Here is a 21,641-nt window from a genome sequence, read left to right on the forward strand (position 1 = left end):
CATCCGACCAGTGGGTGCAGATGGATCCTGGGAAGGATGTTGTGCTTCCCAGAAATTCCCTGATTGCTCTCGGGGTGGACTCGCACTTAGCGACGGTTCTAGGCACTCTCTACGATAACCTACATATTTCAACTGTAAAGTGTCACAGAATCCAAATATCTGGGATTATGGCTCGACGTCAAATTCCCCTTTATTAAGTACCACACATCGGTAACCTCGGTAAAGAGATCGTCTTTCTGTACAGTTCTAGGCTGACATTCGGAAGCGTTGGGATTATTTCTGCAGATTGACCCGAATGGGCGCTCTCTCTCCCTCTCCCTCTCTCTCCCTCCCTCTCCCTCTCTCTCCCCGTTTTAATCAATGCAAGCCACAGAACGGACAAGACAACAGGTAAAGATTGACCAAAAAATGGCTGTTGGTCTCGTATCTGCATGTGTCCCGTGATCCCGTCTGGTTGTATGACACTGGCATGTGTGAACATTTGTCAGAATTCTGTAGTTCCGTGTCCAGCAATAGCATAGTTATTCTCGGAGGAAAGCCACACTGTTATACCCCGGCCCTATGTTTAACCATTGAGCTCTCAGTCTAAACATAACTTTCATTTATTGGAGGAAAACCATATGAGGTATTAAAGAAGCTTCTTCCCCTAGAGAAGGAAGGTGGCATGGTGTAAGACAAGATATATAGATTATTTATAAAAGTTATAAAACCTTTGAAAAAGGCCATTTAAAAAGGAACACGCCAACATTTTGGGAAATTAGCTTACCGTCTTCTCCTAGGCATTGTCCAACTAACACCTCTCCCGAAGGCTAACCGGCCATGTCCGCTTCCATTCATTGTGCTAAGCTAGGCTAACATGCAGCCAGATAGCTTTCTACTGAACGCACAGAGAGGAGACTGGTATCCATCTTGTTGTCTCTCTCTGGAGAAGACGGTCAGCTAATTTCCCAAAATGTTGGCATGTTCCTTTAAGTAAAACAGGAGGCGCTGGGCACACAAGAGCTTCAGGATCGCTGTGCACCTCTTTTCTCTTTTTTATTTGCATTTTGTACATTTTAGTTTTGTATATTTCACTGTAATGTACATGTGTACCTTTATATGTGACAAATAAAACAAAACTTGAACCAATTAAAACAAGCCAGGTTTCAGGGATAGTCTACATTTGAATATAATCGTATTCGTCACAAACTCGGGAGTCACTTTCAGCCCAACCAGAAAGGAACGAGACACGGTCCTCGCCTCCGCGTCGACTTCCACCGACATCGTCACCAAACCTTCTGCTCACAATATCTAAAGAAAAAAAAAACAACGGCTCAAGAAAGCACTCCCAGTTTGCGACCGATCAGATAAGCCTCTTAAAAACACAAAAGCATGTTTTGAACGCCCGCCTTGTCGAAGTTGGCAGACAACCTGCTCCATTGTGGCATAATTATTTTGGCTAAATACAGCCGTCAGGTAAAGGGCAGTCAATCGTTTTTTTTATCCTTGTGTAACGTTTCAGTCTATTGTGGAGAGACGTCTGTCTGTCTGTCTGTCTGTCTGTCTGTCTGTCTGTGATAGAGTGAACGCTGACGTCACCGTTGAAGCAGGGGGGGGGGGGGTGTGATGCGTATCGCGGTAACCATGACATCATGTGTTGTCGTTTCTTTTTAGGGCGTGGCTTGCACCGCCATGCTGGTGGCGGTCGTGACCAAGAAGCTGGCTCTGAACAAAGGGGAGAAACACGTGCACTTCTTCATGATGGACATTCAGATCTCCAAGCGGGTGAGCGAGTGGCGCGCTGGCTTTCAATGCATCTTCAAAAACGTTCCTTTAGAATTTGTGCGAGATGTGGGGCGAGAGTCGTCCGCCTTGTGGCCGGGTTCACGAGGATATATCGTATAAAAGAGAAGTGGGAGTGGCCTATAAAGAAAATGGAGTGGGAGTTATAGGCCACTCCCACTCATCTTTTTTGTTATAGACCACTCCCACTCCTCTTTTTTGTTATAGGCCACTCCCACTTCTCTTTTATATTATAGTGTTGTAGCTATCACTGGTAATAAACCTCAGGACTGAGTGGTAAACAGAGACTAAGGGGCTGAGTGTGATGACAGCAGGGTGTCTGTAGTCAGATCACATCCCCATACTCCAGAAATGACAAGAAAGTTGACGCTTGGCTTTGTTTCTGTACAGAAAGACAATATTTTGTCACAAATTTGCTAGTAAGTTTACCTATGTGGTATTAAATGTGAATTTGTCGTTGAACCAGACTCCCAGATATTTGTATTCTGTGACCCTTTCAATATTTGAACCATTTGCAGTTGAATTATGTAGGTTAGTCTATGTTTTTTTTTTTTTTTTTATCTTCAAAATACTTTCTGGACGGCATTAAAAGAAAGCTGCAGCTTCTCCATAGCTAGCTGAGCAGTGTCAGCAATACAGTATATAACTGTATCATCTGCATATAAAGGGGCCTGACAATACAGTATATAACTGTATCATCTGCATATAAATAGGCCTGACAATACAGTATATAACTATCATCTGCATATAAAGGGGCCTGACAATACAGTATATAACTATCATCTGCATATAAATAGGCCTGACAATACAGTATATAACTATCATCTGCATATAAATAGGCCTGACATTACAGTATATAACCATCATCTGCATATAAATAGGCCTGACAATACAGTATATAACTATCATCTGCATATAAATAGGCCTGACATTACAGTATATAACTATATCGTTGTCCCTCTATTCCTTTACAGTGCTGCCTCAGAGTCACTTGATGACATTACAAACTAGCGTAACCAATTATTGGTTCTCTTGGTTCTTGCTTTGGCAAGAGGCCGGTCAGTTCACATGCAAAAGATTCCCAGACCTGGATGAAACGGCCTAATGCTGAGTTAAGGTTAGGCAGCACTTTGAAGGTTAGGCAGCACTTTGAAGGTTAGGCAGCACTTTGAAGGGAGCTATAGAAGCCGTGGACCGCAGCTCTTACATCTACATCCAATCTAAGGCTACGTTTAGACGGAGAGAGTCTGAACAGAAACCGCAAAAGTCGTCTTATCGTTTTATGCGGTTTGACAGTTTAGACGAGAGCGTAAAGGTTTATCGTTTCTAGGAATTCCACCCTGGAAGGTAGTCTCACTTTTTTGCGGTTTCACCCCGTAAAAACGCCGTTTCCGTATAAACGAAAGGCACATCCGAAAAAATATTTTTGCGGATTCACCTGCTAGCATTTCCGTCTAAACAGGGCCTAATTTACGATTAATTGAAAATGGGGGACCCTGATGTAAACTAGATGAAAGTCTTTCTCTGGTCTGCATCCCCTTAACAATTGTGTGTATTGTACCCATTCTGCAATCTGTTAAAAGTGTTCAATCAATCAATCAATCAATCCCTTCATATTGATGATATGATAAACAGACAACAGCCGCCGTCTCTCCCGTCGCATGTTGCCTACGAGACAAACAGGAGGACGACGAAGCGGATGGGGCCTTCAGGGTGTGGAAGAGCTGATCATTTTTCCATGCCGCACGCGCGTGTGTGTGTTATGGCTTCAGAGTATTTTTATAATATAATTTTTTTCCTTAAATAGGGCACGCCAGGGGTCAGAATAGTGTGGGAAAGGTGCGCGGGGTCAGGGGGTGGGCTGGGAGACGAGGCTTGCCAACCTCTTTATAGCCTCCGCGAGGCGTCAAGAGGAGGAAACAATAGTGTCGCCGTCAGGAAAGACACTCGTGTCAGTCCTGGACGACATTGGGGGACGGCCAGGAAACTGGTTGTGTGTGTGTGTGTGGAAGTGTGTGTGTGTGTGGAAGTGTGTGTGTGTGGAAGTGGCTTGCAAAGGGGTTACTCTTGTCGCTTTCGACAGGATCCATCTGTTTGTTTATTGTTGGGAAGGACGAGATGCCTGGAAAATAGGGATGCTCGATATTGGCTTTTTTACCGATACCGATATTCCGATATTGTCCAACTCTTAATTTCCGATACCGATATCAACCGATACCGATATATGCAGGGTTTCCCGCCCCAAAAAACTGAATAATTTCAGGTAACTAATAATTTCACTAGATATATATATATAATAAATATTGTTATTGTTTTTTTCTTTTTTTAAACCGATACCGATATTTTCCGATATCACATTTTACTGCCGATATCGGCCGATAATATCGGTCGGCCGATAATATCGGACATCCCTACTGGAAAATAAACACTAGTGGAGAAACACACTGTGTCACAGGGACTTTTTGTGGAAGATACCCGATTATATACAAACTTGATTACCAGTTTATTTCCCCCGTAAGTTCTTACAATCTAGGTAAAGATTTGCGCTCCTTTGCTGTGGCTTTGTACCATACTGTGCCGTATACGACAAGCGGCGGTCAGCAGAGGAATGTCTCTTTGGAGGATACAACCACTTCCTCTCTCCCAATGGCTGCATCCTGTTGCTGGGTTCATCCTTACCTCTCTCGCTTGAGGTTGTTTTGGTGTGTGTGTGTGTGTGTGTGTGTGTGTTTGTGGGCTCGTGTGATCCAGATTTACACTGACGGGAACAGGGGAGGACATCTGGATGCAGAGACACTGACAGCCCCTAATAATAACCCTCACAACAAGGGCCAGAGTGACATCATCTCAGGGCAGTGTACCGGGCAGGAAGACCGACAGACACGAATAGAATCAAAGACTGGGAGAGAAATGAGTGGTACTGGAAAAAATGCCGGAATGTTTGCAGCCTGCGTTATTAGCCGGCCCAGAGTTAACGGTTGTCTTCGCGTGCCCTTCTGTGTGATAATTACGTCCCCCCGTCCGTTCCTTTTTATTAGGTCGCGACCAGCGGCGACCAGGGTTGAGAGCGACGCGCTGGTTTTCGGATCTTCAAAACGTCCGTTTTGATGTGGGGCGAGGAGACGAGGATGCCTCCACACTGGTGTAATACTCCGGCGGGATATGCTGTATAACGTTTTTGTGAAATATAAAATGTTTCATATCCCAGAGGAATCACCCTGGTTACGGTCAAAGTGTCCTTGATTTTATTTTATTTCTTATTTTACCCGCATTTTCAATGATGGCATCAACAAATCCAAACACATACACAAACATAAACAAATATATACGAACAGTTAATTATTTTTTTATGTTTTAGTTGCGACCATAGGTTAGTTCTGTCGGTCCACAAAATTCCTCACCCTCTAGCGGCCACAGTTTTCACCCTACAGTACACTGTAAAAAATTTATGTTTTTTCACAGGAAATTCACTATTATTTTACAGATTACTTTTGTTTTTCTACTTTAAGTGTAAATGCCATAAAAATACAGTAAATTACCTTTTATCAAAATATTAACCATTAAATAAGGTTGTAATCTGTAAATGTATTTGAATTTACTGTAATTTGACAGTAAGTATTTGGCAAGGTCAATGCCAATTGACTAAAAGGGGGTGTGTCAGTGGGAGTGGCCTGTCGCAAAAAGGCACATAACTTCCAATATTTTGTTCATTATACATACGTTTAAGCAGCAAAATCTTGTTTATTAGCAACTACACAGACCAACAGTCAGATCAATGCAATTTCTAACAAAGTGCAGCAATTTTAGGAATAATATATATATATCGGAAAGGACCTTTTCTCTTTTGAATGGTAACATTCCGAAATTTCTTACACAATAAAGAGAAATCACTTTGAGTACTAATGAAATAGAGTAACCGAGGTTTGAAGTTGTGTGTGTGTACTGTACTCACATTTCTGTTTACTTGTTGCCAGATGCCTGTTTTTAAGTTCCAGCTGAGAGGTAGGAGCTGGAAAACATAACGGTTCCATAGCCTGAAGTCTTATAGTCATACAGGTCCAAAGTTAATAAAATTCCCACGGAAAATGAGTATTTCACAAAGGTTTTTGTAATGTGTGTACCGCAGTTATTCAGCGTGATTATCCAAAATGGCCATCCACTGGCTTTATTTTGAGTCAAAACAAAGGACTTCTTCATCTTCTTGTGTCACCTTCCCTCACTCTGAGCGCCCGTCTGGGATCGCTTTTGGCGCAAACACTACTTGGCTACAATGGTGGTCAATCATTTTCGTCATCAGCGGTGACTGGTCACTGGTCAGTTCAGGACTGTTCACAACCGGATGTGACTCATCCGAACGGCTTGTCAGATGACGCTTGCCGGATGTTTATGCGTTTATGTGATACAAATTTGTAATATTTTTTACATAATTTTTCTGTAGTTAATTAATCGAAATTAACGTGATAAAGTCCTAGCCCTATTCCAAATGGATTCACGGATTTGCCCAAGATTTCGCGGAAAGGTTGGTCACGACCCAAAGAACGGCTGATTAACTGTTCATGACAATTGGCAAAAGGGGGAGTGGCCTATACAAAAAGGAGTGGGAGTGGCCTATAACCAAAAAAAGGAGTGGGAGTGGCCTACGACACAAAGGTGCATAACTTCCAAACGGATTCACGTAATATGGCCAAACTTTATGGAAAGCTTGACCATGGGGCAGGGACACACATACCCCATTGTATGTGTGTGTGTGTGTGTTTATATACGATTGCATGCATGTACAGTACGTGGTTGCAGCTATTGCAAATTTGTGTTTTAGGTAGTGCCCTGTACCTATCAAATGATTACATATGCCTCCCAATTACCTACATAGTTCTTTCTAAAAACAGAACTACGTAGGCCTATACGAAACGTAAATATATATTACTTATACAATACATAAACATATCACTTATGGTAAAAACACAACATACATTATGTTCCTTTATCCTGCGGTTGATACGTACTGTAGTTACATATTTGACATATTCGAACGGTTACCGTCGGTAGTGTGATAGTAAAGGGTTAACCTTCTGTAGTGTGGCAGTGAAAGGGTTAACCTGCTGTTGTGTGGCAGTGAAAGGGTTAACAGTCTGTGTATTGTCGCAGGGAAAGGGTTAACCGTTTGGTAGTGCGGCAGTGAACGGGCTAAGCGAGATCGGGGGTCTGTCCACGCTTTGATCGATTCCACTGTCGACCGCCGTCTCTTTTCCCCAGATCCGCCATGCGGCCGCTAACGTGCTCCGGGAGTGTTGGCTCCTGCATCGCACCGACCTGGCGAAGGGCAACCGCGGAGAACACCGGCGGCACCAGAGATGCCTCCTGGAGGCCATCAGAGTGTGAGTCACAGCACCACCACGCCTATTCTCCGTCCTGTCTCCACAATAAGGCTGCCCCCGAAGCCTGTTTTTGGGATTCGAACTTCGTCAGGGTTTTTCTAACGAACGTTCGAACCTTAGTTAAAAAAAAATATCAAAATATATATATTTTTAATAAATATCCTCAAACTAAATCCTCAATTTGAATAAAGTGATTAATCTGATTAAATTAGTAATTTATTTATTAAATCAACTTTCTTTAATGAATATAACTTATTTTTAATACTATAATATTAGTGTAGCCTAATCTTTATCGATAGGTTATGTATATAACCTAGTTATATGAGTACTGGCAGAGCGTCTCGCTCTTTCGCCATATTGAGATATACCTCATCTCCAGTACCTACTGTACTTCATTAACGAAAACAATGCACCCATGCACTTGACCAGGCCCCGCCCCAGTGTCCCCCTATAAGGCACCGGGCATGGTCACACTCGCCCTAACCCACCAAAAGGCGGGACGCGGGTAATATGCTATGTATATAAAGAAAAATATTTATATATATATTATTATACTATATTATGTAAACACAGTAAAAACAGTCCTCATATCCCTCCTAGTTACACATATAGTCCTCATATCCCTCCTAGTTACACATAGTCCTCATATCCCTCCTAGCAGGGACGTGCACAGGACTTTAGAGGGGCAGGTGCTCAAAGGCTGAAAAGGGCACTATACGTGTGTGTGTTTTAACCGAGCGCGCGGAAGCCCGATTTTTAAGGGCCCTTTTTGGGCGGGGGGCCCCCTTTTTATGCTTTTTGGGGGGTTTTGGTGATCAAATATTGAACTATAATAATCAGTGCAGGACCTCACTTATCCTTGAAAGACACTTTTATCACTGACTTAAAAGGCCCATACATCTCGATAAATGTTCAGGGGGGAGGGAATAAGTGCTTACCCTACAGACCCCAAGAAGTGCTGTATATTCTGTATTGTTTAATATAATGCATTTTTTATTCCAATCCCGATTTGTATTTGAGATTCCCAAATCCCATCGGACTTGACTTCTTCGTGTCCCTCAATGAGTGTAATACCAGCATTCAACTGTATGCGCCACAGCGGTTTCTATCATCATCATCATCACCACCCACGCTATGCATAAAATATATAGGTCCGCGGAGATGCACGCTGAACTGCAATGGAATATGGGGCATCTCTCTCTCTTTACCAATTATTTTGATTATATCCTGACATTTTTCAGTTGGAAGGGCAGTCTATATGCGTAACGGTAATTTTTTTTTTTAAATCTTTATTTTTTAATGGCACTTTTTTTACGAGGCTCAAAAAGGCAGGTGCTCAAGCACCCCTTAGGCTCTATGTGTGCACGTGCCTGCCTCCTAGTTACACATACAGTCCTCATATCCCTCCTAGTTACACATACAGTCCTCATATCCCTCCTAGTTACACATAGTCCTCATATCCCTCCTAGTGACACACAGTCCTCATATCCCTCCTAGTTACACAAACACACAGTCCTCATATCCCTCCTACTGACACATACACAGTCCTCATATCCCTCCTAGTGACACACAGTCCTCATATCCCTCCTAGTTACACACACATTCCTCATATCCCTCCTAGTTACACATAGTCCTCATATCCCTCCTAGTTACACACACAGTCCTCATATCCCTCCTAGTTACACACAGTCCTCATATCCCTCCTAGTTACACACACAGTCCTCATATCCCTCCTAGTTACACATAGTCCTCATATCCCTCCTAGTTACACATACAGTCCTCATATCCCTCCTAGTTACACACAGTCCTCATATCCCTCCTAGTTACACATAGTCCTCATATCCCTCCTAGTTACACACACAGTCCTCATATCCCTCCTAGTTACACATACAGTCCTCATATCCCTCCTAGTTACATACAGTCCTCATATCCCTCCTAGTTACACACAGTCCTCATATCCCTCCTAGTGACACAGTCCTCATATCCCTCCTAGTGACACACAGTCCTCATATCCCTCCTAGTTACACACATTCCTCATATCCCTCCTAGTGACACACACAGTCCTCATATCCCTCATAGTTACACAGTCCTCATATCCCTCCTAGTTACATACACAGTCCTCATATCCCCCCTAGTTACACACAGTCCTCATATCCCTCATAGTTACACACAGTCCTCATATCCCTCCTAGTTACATACAGTCCTCATATCCCTCCTAGTTACACACAGTCCTCATATCCCTCATAGTTACACAGTCCTCATATCCCTCCTAGTTACACACAGTCCTCATATCCCTCCTAGTTACACACAGTCCTCATATCCCTCCTAGTTACATACATAGTCCTCATATCCCTCCTAGTTACATACATAGTCCTCATATCCCTCCTAGTTACACACACATAGTCCTCCACACATACTGTATGCATTTAATCAGAGAGGTGCATCGTGCAGTGCAGTGCCCCCTGGAGCAGTTTTGGGGTAGAGAGCGACGGGTTGAGAAATACGCTCTCCCATCAGTGGCGGGATTCGAACCAGCAACCTTTTGGTTACTGACCGGCCTCTTTACCTCTAGGCCATGCTGCCTCCATCCTTTTTTTTGCAGGGGTAGAGCTTCCTATAGGTGACATAGGTGGTTGCCAACAACTGTGCCAAGCAAAAGAGTTAAATTAAATAAATACAAATAATAATAATAATAATAATAATAATAATACGTTTTTTGTGCCCCCCTCTTGTTCTTGTTTGTAAACAATAAAAGGTGCTAACTGTTGAGAAGTTTTAATTTGGGGGGGGGGGTAAATCTTGCCTAGGGCACCAAATGTGCTAGGTCCGGCCCTGTGTGTGTGGCAGTCTAGTTTGAGAGATTGCACTTTCCACTCATTAGTGTAGCAGAAACTGTAATATATATATATATTGGAAAGTCAGGGTGGGAGGTACTTCCAACACCTCCGTATTGAGAACACTATACTGAGGCACTATAGCTGCGAGGGGACTTCTCAAGCTTTTATGCATCACATTTCTTGGCTCTCGGATTCAGCACAAAGGCTCAGAAAACTGTTTTAGTCCAGAGCTGCTTGATGGAAGTTCCCTGCAATATTGGTTTCCGGTTTTCTTTTTTAGGGAGGCTCGGTTTCGTCCAACTTAGAAACTAAATTTAGGGTTTTTCCAACCCTAAAACGTCAAGGATCGTTTAGCCTACCCATTTAAAATACATACCACGGCTGCACGCTCAAATCGGACCATGTCATGTACACCTATGGCAATCATACCTATGACGATCATTCCCCATATACAGACCCAACTTGGAAAATCAGACTTTCATTATAGTGGCCCTGCTACATGGAACTCTCTCCAGCTCTCACTGAAGATAATACTACCTATAACGCAGGGGAAGTTAAGAGGCTTACCTGCAGGCCTGCCTGCCACAGTCTGTAACAGTTTTTAACCCTTTCATGAAAGGGTTAACCTTCTGTAGTGTGGTAGTGAAAGGGTTAACCCTTTGTCGTGTGGCAGTGAAAGGGTTAACCTTCTGTATTGTCGCAGTGAAAGGGTTAACCATTTGGTAGTGAAAGGTTTAACTTACTTATATTAGTGCATTTTACAAGTGATGTGGTGTTCTTCCTTTTAATGCACTCCATCTATGTATATGTTTACTATGTAAACAATTTATTTTATTGTATCACTATGTACATGTTAGGAATTGGTGCATTGAAATGTCTGTAAGTCTCGACGACATTGAAAAGGAGGGGGACCTCAATTGTCCTTTTTGAAAATAAATAAATAAATAAAAGGTTTTGAATTTAATTCATTTCTGTACTTGTGGAAAATAGAAACCTGAAGGCGTACTGCTCGGCAGCGCCACCTACTGTCTCTACTAATAATCCTGTTATTACTTTAACATAATAACTGACATTTGTCGCACGTTTCTCCCCTACTGGACAGCTTTCGGCACTTACGCCTCAAACAAAGGAAGCTGAGGGATTACGCCAGTGAGATGGTTGACCTGTCCAAGGTAAATTACCACACACGTGTCACAGCTGCCACACTGTATACATGTACACACACTGCCACATACATGTACACACTGCCTCATACATGTACACACTGCCTCACACATGTACACACTGCCTCATACATGTACACACTGCCTCATACATGTACACACTGCCACACTGTACACACAGCAGGATAAGGTTAGCTCGCATCACTTTAAAAACACGTTTATACAGACGTATCTACTAATGTACTTACATTATTACCTAGTATATCACAGCTTCCACTATTCATCACTAGGTATTGAGACATAAAATGTGACCGTGCAGAAAGGGGCTATAAAATGTCTCAAAATGAGGTGTTGGTGAATTGTCTCAGTAATTCACAGGACCAATTTTCCTCGTGGAATGAATAACCCACGACGGATGGAAAGACGGTTAAGATAACTGGCCGTAAGAGCAGCATTGTCACTCAAGAAGACCATTCAGACTAAAGCAACATTTAAAATTTTTTTTTTAAAGAAAAGCCAATATTAACTCAAGCAAACTAAAATTTGGCAGGTTTAAGACCCATTTTTATTATGCAAATGTTCTGCCTATGTTCATTTTACGCTATTTGCTGTGAAGCACTTTGAGCTGCAATCCATGTATGAAAAGGTGCTATACAAATACAGTTGTTATTATTATTATGTGATTGATTGTAACAGATGCAGATGATCATGTGTGACCTGAGTGCCAATTGGAATAACTCCTATCGAGAGCTGGAGCAGCGCATCATCTCCATGGAGCACAAGCTGGACGAGCTCGGGCGCTGCTTCCAACAGACCTCAGATCTGCTGTCCCAGGCCCTGCGCCACCGTAACACAGAGATAAGGTAGTGGACGCTGCTTCCAACAGACCTCAGATCTGCTGTCCCTGGCCCTGCGCCACCGTAACACAAGAGATAAGGTAGTGGACGCTGCTTCCAACAGACCTCAGATCTGCTGTCCCTGCGCCACCGTAACACAGAGATAAGGTAGTGGACGGCGAACGCTGCTTCCAACAGACCTCAGATCTGCTGTCCCTGCGCCACCGTAACACAGAGATAAGGTAGTGAGACTGTTACTCACCAAGCACAACTAACGGAGAGAGAGAGCGAGAGACAAACAGAGAGCGAGAGACAAACGGAGACAGAGTGAGAGAAACAGACAGAGGAGCGAGACAGACACAGCTAGACAGTCAGTGAAACAGACCTCAGAATGATATCTATTACATTGGTGTTGGTGTTAATAACATTAACCTCAGAATATTACTAATGCTATCTATTACATTGGTGTTGGTGTTAATAACATTAACCTCAGAATATTACTAATGATATCTATTACATTGGTGTTGGTGTTAATAACATTAACCTCAGAATATTACTAATGATATCTATTACATTGGTGTTAATAACATTAACCTCAGAATATTACTAATGATATCTATTACATTGGTGTTAATAACATTAACCTCAGAATATTACTAATGATATCCATTACATTGGTGTTAATAACATCAGCCTCAGAATGTTACTAATGATTTCCCTTTGTATTCCCCCCTCCTTCTTAAACAGGTGACTAGCTCCGGGTGTCTAAGGACTGGAGACGGAGGACAGTAACTCGTCTCTACACGTCCGCGGGAACGAGAAGGGATACATTCTCCTCCCAACGCTGCACTAAAACACATGGCCTGCTGCACCACTTGGGAGGACAGCTATACCTACAAGAGGGCGTGCCCCTTTTCTTTTGCCTTTCTATCTTTTCTCCAATCCCCGATATATATATATATTTTTTAAACACCACGGTGTGGGGAGCGTGTAGAAGACCATAGATGTATATAACCACCAGATGGTGCAAGGCGGAGTCTCCAGCGTAGTTCACCTGCGGCCATCTTGTCACAGGCAACACGCCCACTCATAACATAATAATACAAATAATAATGGATTGGATTTATATAGCGCTCTTCACTGACACCCAGAGCGCTTCACAGGGTCCATTATTCGTTCATACACAGTCATACCGGTGGTGGTAAGCTACAACTGCAGCCAGAGCTCAGACTCATGGAAGCGTGGCGAATAATCATCGCCTACGGCCCCTCCGACCACCACCAACATTCATTCACATGCATACACATTCATACGAGGCAAGTAGGTTAAGTGTCTGGCCCAAGGACACAACGGCGATGGGATGGACATGGGCTTGAGCGGGATTCGAACCACCAACCCTTCGATCATTGGACGCCGCGCTCTACCCCTGAGCCACGCGCGGTGAAACTCGCTGTCCAGTGAAGAGGAGCGGCTGGAGACTCTGTGTGGAGGCGGCACGCGGTCGTCTACTCTACACCATAGACGTGTATAAAGGCTAGATGACTCACCCGCGCTGCTGGCCAATGGAGACCAACGTTGCCACATGGCGGCCATCTTGCCACAGGCAGCACGCCCACTCATAACATGAATGTCTATGGTGCATGTACTATTGAAATAACCGCAGATTGCTAAATTTTCAACCGATTTACAAACGCTATTTATGTGGCTATGATCCAGGATGCTTGGACATGTTGAAATTATTTTCATATGAAAGTCCATTATAAGTATATGCAGTATGATAACTACATCTAACGTTTATAACAAATCAAAACCATTTGAAAATTTTGCAAGCTGCGGTTATTTCAATAGTACATGCACCATAGACATTCATGTTATGAGTGGTTAGCGCTGTCACCGCCCAGACCACCTCCCCACTCTACACTACCCAGCCGCGCCAAAGCGCCTAGATCTCCACACAACCCAGTGCTTAGAGTAGACCTCTACACTACCCAGCCGCACCAGAGTGCTTAGAGTAGACCTCTACACTACCCAGCCGCACCAGTGCTTAGAGTAGACCTCTACACTACCCAGCCGCACCAGAGTGCTTAGAGTAGACCTCTACACTACCCAGCCGCACCAGTGCTTAGAGTAGACCTCTACACTACCCAGCCGCACCAGAGTGCTTAGAGTAGACCTCTACACTACCCAGCCGCACCAGTGCTTAGAGTAGACCTCTACACTACCCAGCCCCACCAGTGCTTAGAGTAGACCTCTACACTACCCAGCCCCACCAGTGCTTAGAGTAGACCTCTACACTACCCAGCCCCACCAGTGCTTAGAGTAGACCTCTACACTACCCAGCCCCACCAGTGCTTAGAGTAGACCTCTACACTACCCAGCCGCACCAGAGTGCTTAGAGTAGACCTCTACACTACCCAGCCGCACCAGAGTGCTTAGAGTAGACCTCTACACTACCCAGCCGCACCAGAGTGCTTAGAGTAGACCTCTACACTACCCAGCCGCGCCAGAGTGCTTAGAGTAGACCTCTACACTACCCAGCCGCACCAGAGTGCTTAGAGTAGACCTCTACACTACCCAGCCGCGCCAGAGTGCTTAGAGTAGACCTCTACACTACCCAGCCGCACCAGAGTGCTTAGAGTAGACCTCTACACTACCCAGCCGCCCAGTGCTTAGAGTAGACCTCTACACTACCCAGCCCCACCAGTGCTTAGAGTAGACCTCTACACTACCCAGCCCCACCAGTGCTTAGAGTAGACCTCTACACTACCCAGCCGCACCAGAGTAGACCTCTACACTACCCAGCCGCACCAGAGTGCTTAGAGTAGACCTCTACACTACCCAGCCGCCCAGAGTAGACCTCTACACTACCCAGCCCCACCAGTGCTTAGAGTAGACCTCTACACTACCCAGCCGCACCAGAGTAGACCTCTACACTACCCAGCCGCACCAGAGTGCTTAGAGTAGACCTCTACACTACCCAGCCGCCCAGTGCTTAGAGTAGACCTCTACACTACCCAGCCACACCAGTGCTTAGAGTAGACCTCTACACTACCCAGCCGCGCCAGTGCTTAGAGTAGACCTCTACACTACCCAGCCGCGCCAGAGTGCTTAGAGTAGACCTCTACAGGGCGGCTACGTGGCGTAGTGGGCAAGGCGCTCGCCACGAATGACGGAGACGCTGGGCTCGCCTGTTCGAGCCCAGCGCTCCACATTGCTTTCAGTTTAGCTGGCCGTCCATACTAATACACATTGGCCATATTAGGGGGTGGGAAACTGATGGGTGGGGATCGGGCGTTGTGGACAGCGAGTCCTACAGGTCGGTTGGTGCGCCTGCGCAGTAGAATCAGGAAGTGTCGGGGGCAGCGTGAGCCTCCCACGCGTTACTCCTCGCCACTGAGAGATCGAGCTGCGCAGGTGAAAAGATGCGACTGCTGTTACCTCAAGTACCGGAGGGGACTTGTGCTATGTATGACTTAGTCCACATTGCAGCCGGCCTGTGGGAGGCAAGAAACAGCGTTCGTGACAGGGGAGGGTTGAATTGGATGATACGAAATTGGGATGGGAGAAAATATAGAAAATGGGAGAAAAAGTGGATTAAAAAAAAAAAAAAAAAAAAAAGAGTAGACCTCTACACTACCCAGCCGCACCGAGGGCTCGTCCCTTGACCCAGTGCTGAATGGACTGCACAATGACCCGTCTCAAACCCCGGGGTTTGATTGTAAAGACAAAGAAAATACTTCCTTTTCCCCTGCGCCGGTGGTGACAATATATTTTGACAGCTCCAGCATGTATATACCAGTTGTATTTATGACTATGCACAAAGCACTGTATTAATATCAATCTCAAACAAGTATTATGGGGGGGGACTCACACAGCCTACACTAGCAATCACAAAGGTCTGGGGCTTGCTCTGTTATAGTTCACCGAGTTACACTTTGTATTATCTTTTTTTAATTCTAATATTGTGCTAGGTTTCATTGAGACCTCTTATTTTGCCTTATTCCTGTGGAATAAGATGTACATTTGTTTTAAGGGAAATTCTTGAGATGCCTTATAGTGTTAGTAGTCAACTTTCTAAGAATCTTTCAATTATAATTTTTTTCTTCTTTTTTTTTTACAAACATGAAACCCAACGGTTCTTCCAAGGATCATCTTTACCAAAAGATCTACCAGTGCAAGATAGAAACCTGCTCCATTCAAGCCCACATAACGATTGGCAGAAACGCAAAACCTCCCATCTGAAAAGTTTTTTTTTATTTTAAAGAAAAACGTGTTTTATTGCAGAATGGACTATCTTGCAGACAAACTGAATAGACATTTAGCAGATAGGAGGTTTTGCATTTCAGCCATCGATAAGAGACTTGTTCTTATTCTCATTCAGGGAAAGACACAAACAACTTTACTTCCGGGTTCTGTGGGAACTGGGCCGCTTTGGCCTTTTTGTAAACACTTTAAGGGTTTTTACCGTTTCTACATTCGTTTCTTTTCCCCCCTTAAGGTCACGAAGACGATCCAGTCGGGTAGAGGATGCTTATGTAGGGAAACATGGTTAACAATCCATATATATATATATATATATATATATATATAACTAGATGGTGCGAGGCGGAGTCTCCAGCGTAGTTCACCGGCGGCCATCTTGTCACAGGCAACACGTCCACTCATAACATGAATGTCTATGGTGCATGTACCATTGAAATAACCATAGTGTAGTAATTTAGTAATTTTCAACCGATTTACAACCGGTTTGGTTTATTACAAACGTTATTAACATGGCTAAGATTCAGGATGCTTCGACATGTTGAGATTATTTTCATATGAAAGTCCATTATAAGTATGCAGTATGATAACTACATATCTGACATTTATAACAAACCAAACCTTTTGAAAATCGGTTGACAATTTAGCAAGCTATGGTTATTTCAATAGTACATGCACCATAGAGGTTCATGTTATGAGTGGGCGTGCTGCCTGTGGCAAGATGGCCACCATGTGGCAACGTCTATCTCCATTGGCCAGCAGCACGGGTGAGTCATCTAGCCTTTTAACAATCAACCTGATCTCAAAGCAGCTAAGTCACAGAAGCAACTGCAAGCAAATGGTGCCATCTGGTGGATATGATCATAAAGTACATGGCAATCACAGGAACGCACGCTCACTCATATGCAATTTATTAGCTAAAATCAGTTCAATCAAAGAGAGAGAGTATCGAGTACTTGATTTAAGTACTGTACTGAAGTTGTTCCATTTTAAGGAACCTTATTGTTTTGCTCCGCTAAATTCCGACGGAAATAAAAATATCCCAACATTTCATTCCACTTCATTCATCTGAAGCAGGTCTGTTAAATTGAAGAAAAAAAACAGACAAAACATAAGCTGATGGAAATATTCACTTTTAAAGTTCAAGCCTGTCTGTTTAAGAGGAAGTAATGAGAGTGGGCAGGAATCTCTTACGGACACTTAAAATATATTCAATATCAAAGACTTTTATACTTTAATTTAAGTACGAATTTTAAGGGGAGGCCGGAGGACTTTTACTTTTACCAGAGTACTATTCTATCAGGGTATTCTTCTTTTTTTTACTTAAGTGAAGGAATTGTGTACTTTCCAACACTGACTGACTAATTAGACTATGTAATATTTCTCTGTACCCCCCGCCCCCACACACAGGAATACACACACTGTTTTAGATAAATAGAAGTCTTATCATCTAAGCTAAGATGGTAAAAAAAAAGAATACAGAATATACAACTGAAACTGAAAGAAAATCATATTTCTCTGGCCCGGCCCGGGTCTGACGACGACGTTGACCAAACCATATGACCAATCCAAGCACTTTTGTGAGAACTGAATTGGCAGAAAACTGGACTAATATTTGATCAGTAGTTAACTGGACATTTGAAGCATTTAAGCTTACAATTTTTTTTTTAAAGAAAGTTCCTAATGGGGTATATTTTCATTCTGGTCTGCGTTTATACTGGTTCTTTTGTACGTCTAACCCATGTATATTCTAAAGAACTTGTCTGGAAACCTCTAATTAAAAGCCATTACTGAAGACGATTTAGATCTAATCGATGTGTGGTTTTACTTTGCTTCTGTAACTTATTAATTGCTGTGTGTGAATGCTAGAGCGAACCCTCGAGGACGTAACCTGCAGTAAGATTTATGACATGGTGGTAATATGTGTGAAAGGCTCTTTAAATAAACTATCCTGGCTTCCAAATTCAGCACACATGATCAGAAAGGTCGCACAAAGACATTAAAAGCGTACAAGGTTCATTACATCTTTCAGACTTAAAAAAGGGATAGTTCAGATTTTTCGGAACCATAGAGCCACATTTCTTGCTCGCCGATGATGATGTCGAGTCGAGTTTTATTTCATACTATCTTGTCTAACACAGTCTCTGGAGCGAAACAGTAAGAAGCATTTTGTATAAAAGTATTCTGTACTTCTGTATGACAACTATTAAAGAAACTTGAAACTTGAAACTTAAAGAAACTTGAAACTTGAGTCCTTTCACGTTCCTCATACTAGCTCCGAATAATTAGCCACAAACCAATGTAAGATTAATGGGGCCAAGCTGCCGTCTCATACTAGCTCAGAATTAGCCACGAACCAATGTAAGACCAATGGGGCCAAGCTCCCGTCTGTACAAGCTGACCTCGGCTCGCTGAAATCGACTACTCCCCGGGCACACAAAGTCGATTTCGGGGGAACCTTCGGCTCCAAAAGACGAGCTGTTACTTCGAGGGCTTCTTGTGACGTTTAGCTTTCGGTGCGTTTTTAAGCTGGTGCCATATATAAGCGGAAGGCCTTACAAACATCTGCCCGCAGTCGCAAGACAAGGGCACTTTGCACGCCGTCCTCGTTCTCTTCTTCTTCTTCCGCGGGATCCTGGGAAACGCGGACCTCAAACGCAAAACGCCCCTCATGTGCTCCTCCAAGAACCTGGCCCCTCGGAAGGTGTCGCCGCAGCTCACGCAGACGTAGCTGGTGGCCTCGGCGTGCTGGACGCAGTGGCGCAGGAGGTGCAGACGGCGGGAGAAGGCGCGGCCGCAGTGGCACCGGTGCGAGCGGCGCCCCCGGCGACGGTAGCGGTGGCTGACGTTGAGCGACGGCTGCCGGGAGACGGCGCCGCAGTGGCGGCAGGGGTACGTGGCCTTGGAGCGCCAGCTGGCTCTCATGCGCTCCTTCAGGGCCAGCTCCCGGCTGTTGTTCATGAACACGGCCACGACGGTCAGCGGGCGCACGGGCGGCGACGAGGTCACAGGAGCCACGCGAACCCGAGTCGTGGCGGTGGCGGCTCTGCCGGCAGAGGGCGCGGTCGTGAAAAGGGGCCCCGGGGCCCGGTAGGTCACTTGACCCGAGGTGCCAGCCGTCACTGGTCTGACGGCCGGAGAACGGACGGTCAGCAGGACGGGGGTTGTGCGGGGGATCGAAGGGACGGGTTTGGCGAAAAGAGACTGTTTCTGTACCACAAACTGTACCAGGTTAGTCATCCCCTGAGACGCCATGTGCGGGGGCCGATTCTTGGTTTCACTCTGCACGGTGAAAGTCACCTGCTGCTGCACTGGGAAGCTCTTCTGCGGGGCCACCTGAGTGCCGACAGTGGGGGCCTGCGTGACAAAAATATAGCTGGTCACACTGCCGGTAGCCAACGTGGCCGTCGCAGGAACGGAGCCCGGCCGGGAGGAGGACAGCACAAGTGAGGGCAGAGACCCAGCCGATGACTGTGCGACAAAGGGCTTCCTAGCGGTAGCGACGAGGCTGACCGGACTGGGGTGCTGGCACGCGGCCCTGCTGGATTCTGAGGCAAGGCCCGGGCTGTAGGGGACTAACTGGGCTTCTGTGGTAGAGACAGCATCGCTCGCGTGTTTGACAGTCAAGGTGGAGGGGGGTATGGGCACAATGCACATGTTTTTACTATGATCTTTTAATATATGTTTTAACATATCCTGCTCTGTAGGAAAAAAGGCTTTGCACAGATTGCATTTGTTCGGTATTAGCGGAGCACAACTGTATATGACGGTAGAAGGCGGTTTCTTTATATGACTGTACACGATGGCGTTCTGCTTGACACACTGGTGGGTCACATAAGCCCTCCAGTGAGTGAAGACTTGGTTACAGACGCCACAGGCGTGCAAACGCATCCAGTGCTCTTGCATTAACTTTTCCGTTGCGAAGTTCCGTTTGCACATGGAACACTGGAAGTCTGGCCTTTTCCCAGTGCAGTGCGGTAAATGGCATTTCACGTTCTTAAATGGCCCTTTGCCACACGACACACAGTGTTCGTCATCGATGGTGCCACCGGCCGTCCCACTAGAACTGGTCTCCGAGCCAGAATCCAACACTTTGTCGCCTGGATTGTAGTCCGAATCCTTAACGGACGCGTCGTGCGAGCCCTCGTCATTTCGCTTCTCCTCCGCGCGTCCGACCCCTCGACTCCCGGGTGCGGCGGCCGAGCCCCTCCTTCCCTGGTCTGCACCGCCCCCCCCGGCCGCCTTGTCCTCGTCCTCGTCGTGGTAGTTCTCCGAGTCGTCCGTGTTCTCGCTCTCTTCGTCGCTCTTCGTCTGATAGGGGATCTCCATCTCGACATCTCCCACTTCGAGCGTTCTCGGGGGGGCAGGGTTTGCGTATCCGACCTCCGGGTCGGGTCTCTCTCGCCACGTCTCGACACTTGCCAAGAAGGGCCTCGACTCGAGCGTGTCGTCGTCGTCGCCGCCGGCGCCGCCGCCGCTCGGTCTCACGGTCAACGGCTCTACACCGTTCGCACAGCCGTACGTGTGATCCTCGGCCACATACCTGGGACACGGTTCCTCGGTTTTCTTCTGGACGGCAGACGGCGGGGAGGCGATCGAATGCGTTCCCTGGTGCTTGTTGAACTCCCACTTGTTGTCGAACCACAGGTTGCAGGTCTCGCAGTGGGGGCTATCGGAGTGGGCCTTCGTCAGGTGCGTGGAGAGCGTCGTCATGCGTCGGAAGGTCACCTGGCAGATGTTACACGTGGCCTGGACGTTGTGGCTCTGGTAGTGCGTCATCAAGCTGCTCGTGCACTGGAAGCTCTCGCCGCACTCGCAGCATCTCTGCTCCAGCTTCCCTTCGAAAGGGTTTGCCTCTACCGACGGATAGAAGCCATCGTCGCCACTACTGGAGTCTTCAGACATATAGAGCCCCTGCCCTCTCCGGAGGCCCTGCAATCGAAAGCAAAATGTAACTGCATTATAGCATTTTTTCTTTTTTAATCTTTAACACTTTCAGTGCCCATGAACGTTTTACCAGCCCAATGCCTGAATGCCCACGACGTGTATTAGCGTTTTATTTGTTTATTAGCGATCTGATTTCATATTTCATCAACAGAGTCTCCCGTTGGTACAGCAGCTCCTCCAGCAGCTCAGAATGGAAAAAAGCGCCCCCTATCGTCTATCTGCAGGTCAGTCGCTTAGCTTAGTCGATATGTAGAGGCGGAGCCAGCTGGCTCCTTGAGCTGGCAAGCTGTCTGCTCAACATGGAAGTCATCGCGGGATGGGAATCAGCCTGGAATATATATTCACAGTAGCCAATACTCAATAAGCGTGATCGATTTTTGGAATGGCGATCAGGAATTGGAATGATCTTTTTGGAGAACATCTGATCTGAGGTAAGGAATC

At 45.4% G+C, this 21,641-nt stretch overlaps 2 protein-coding genes across 2 annotated transcripts in view; one reads left to right on the forward strand and one right to left on the reverse strand.

The window, feature by feature from the left end:
- Nucleotides 1-13,528, forward strand: part of kcnn4 (potassium intermediate/small conductance calcium-activated channel, subfamily N, member 4) — a 98,546-nt gene extending 85,018 nt beyond the window's left edge. The window contains 5 exon segments of the mRNA XM_084308690.1: nucleotides 1,654-1,764; nucleotides 7,036-7,157; nucleotides 11,097-11,166; nucleotides 11,854-12,020; nucleotides 12,741-13,528. Of these exon segments, the coding sequence (XP_084164816.1) occupies nucleotides 1,654-1,764; nucleotides 7,036-7,157; nucleotides 11,097-11,166; nucleotides 11,854-12,020; nucleotides 12,741-12,744 (474 nt within the window). The 3' untranslated portion in view covers nucleotides 12,745-13,528.
- Nucleotides 13,529-15,497: 1,969 nt separating this feature from the next.
- Nucleotides 15,498-21,641, reverse strand: part of LOC311223918 (uncharacterized protein) — a 38,563-nt gene continuing 32,419 nt past the window's right edge. The window contains exon 2 of the mRNA XM_084308689.1: nucleotides 15,498-21,185. Within this exon, the coding sequence (XP_084164815.1) occupies nucleotides 18,735-21,158 (2,424 nt within the window). The 5' untranslated portion in view covers nucleotides 21,159-21,185 and the 3' untranslated portion in view covers nucleotides 15,498-18,734. The remainder of the gene's footprint in view (nucleotides 21,186-21,641) is intronic.

The sequence above is a fragment of the Notolepis coatsorum genome (genome assembly GCF_963971535.1).
Source record: "Notolepis coatsorum genome assembly, chromosome: 2".
Classification (NCBI taxonomy): Eukaryota; Metazoa; Chordata; class Actinopteri; order Aulopiformes; family Paralepididae; genus Notolepis; species Notolepis coatsorum.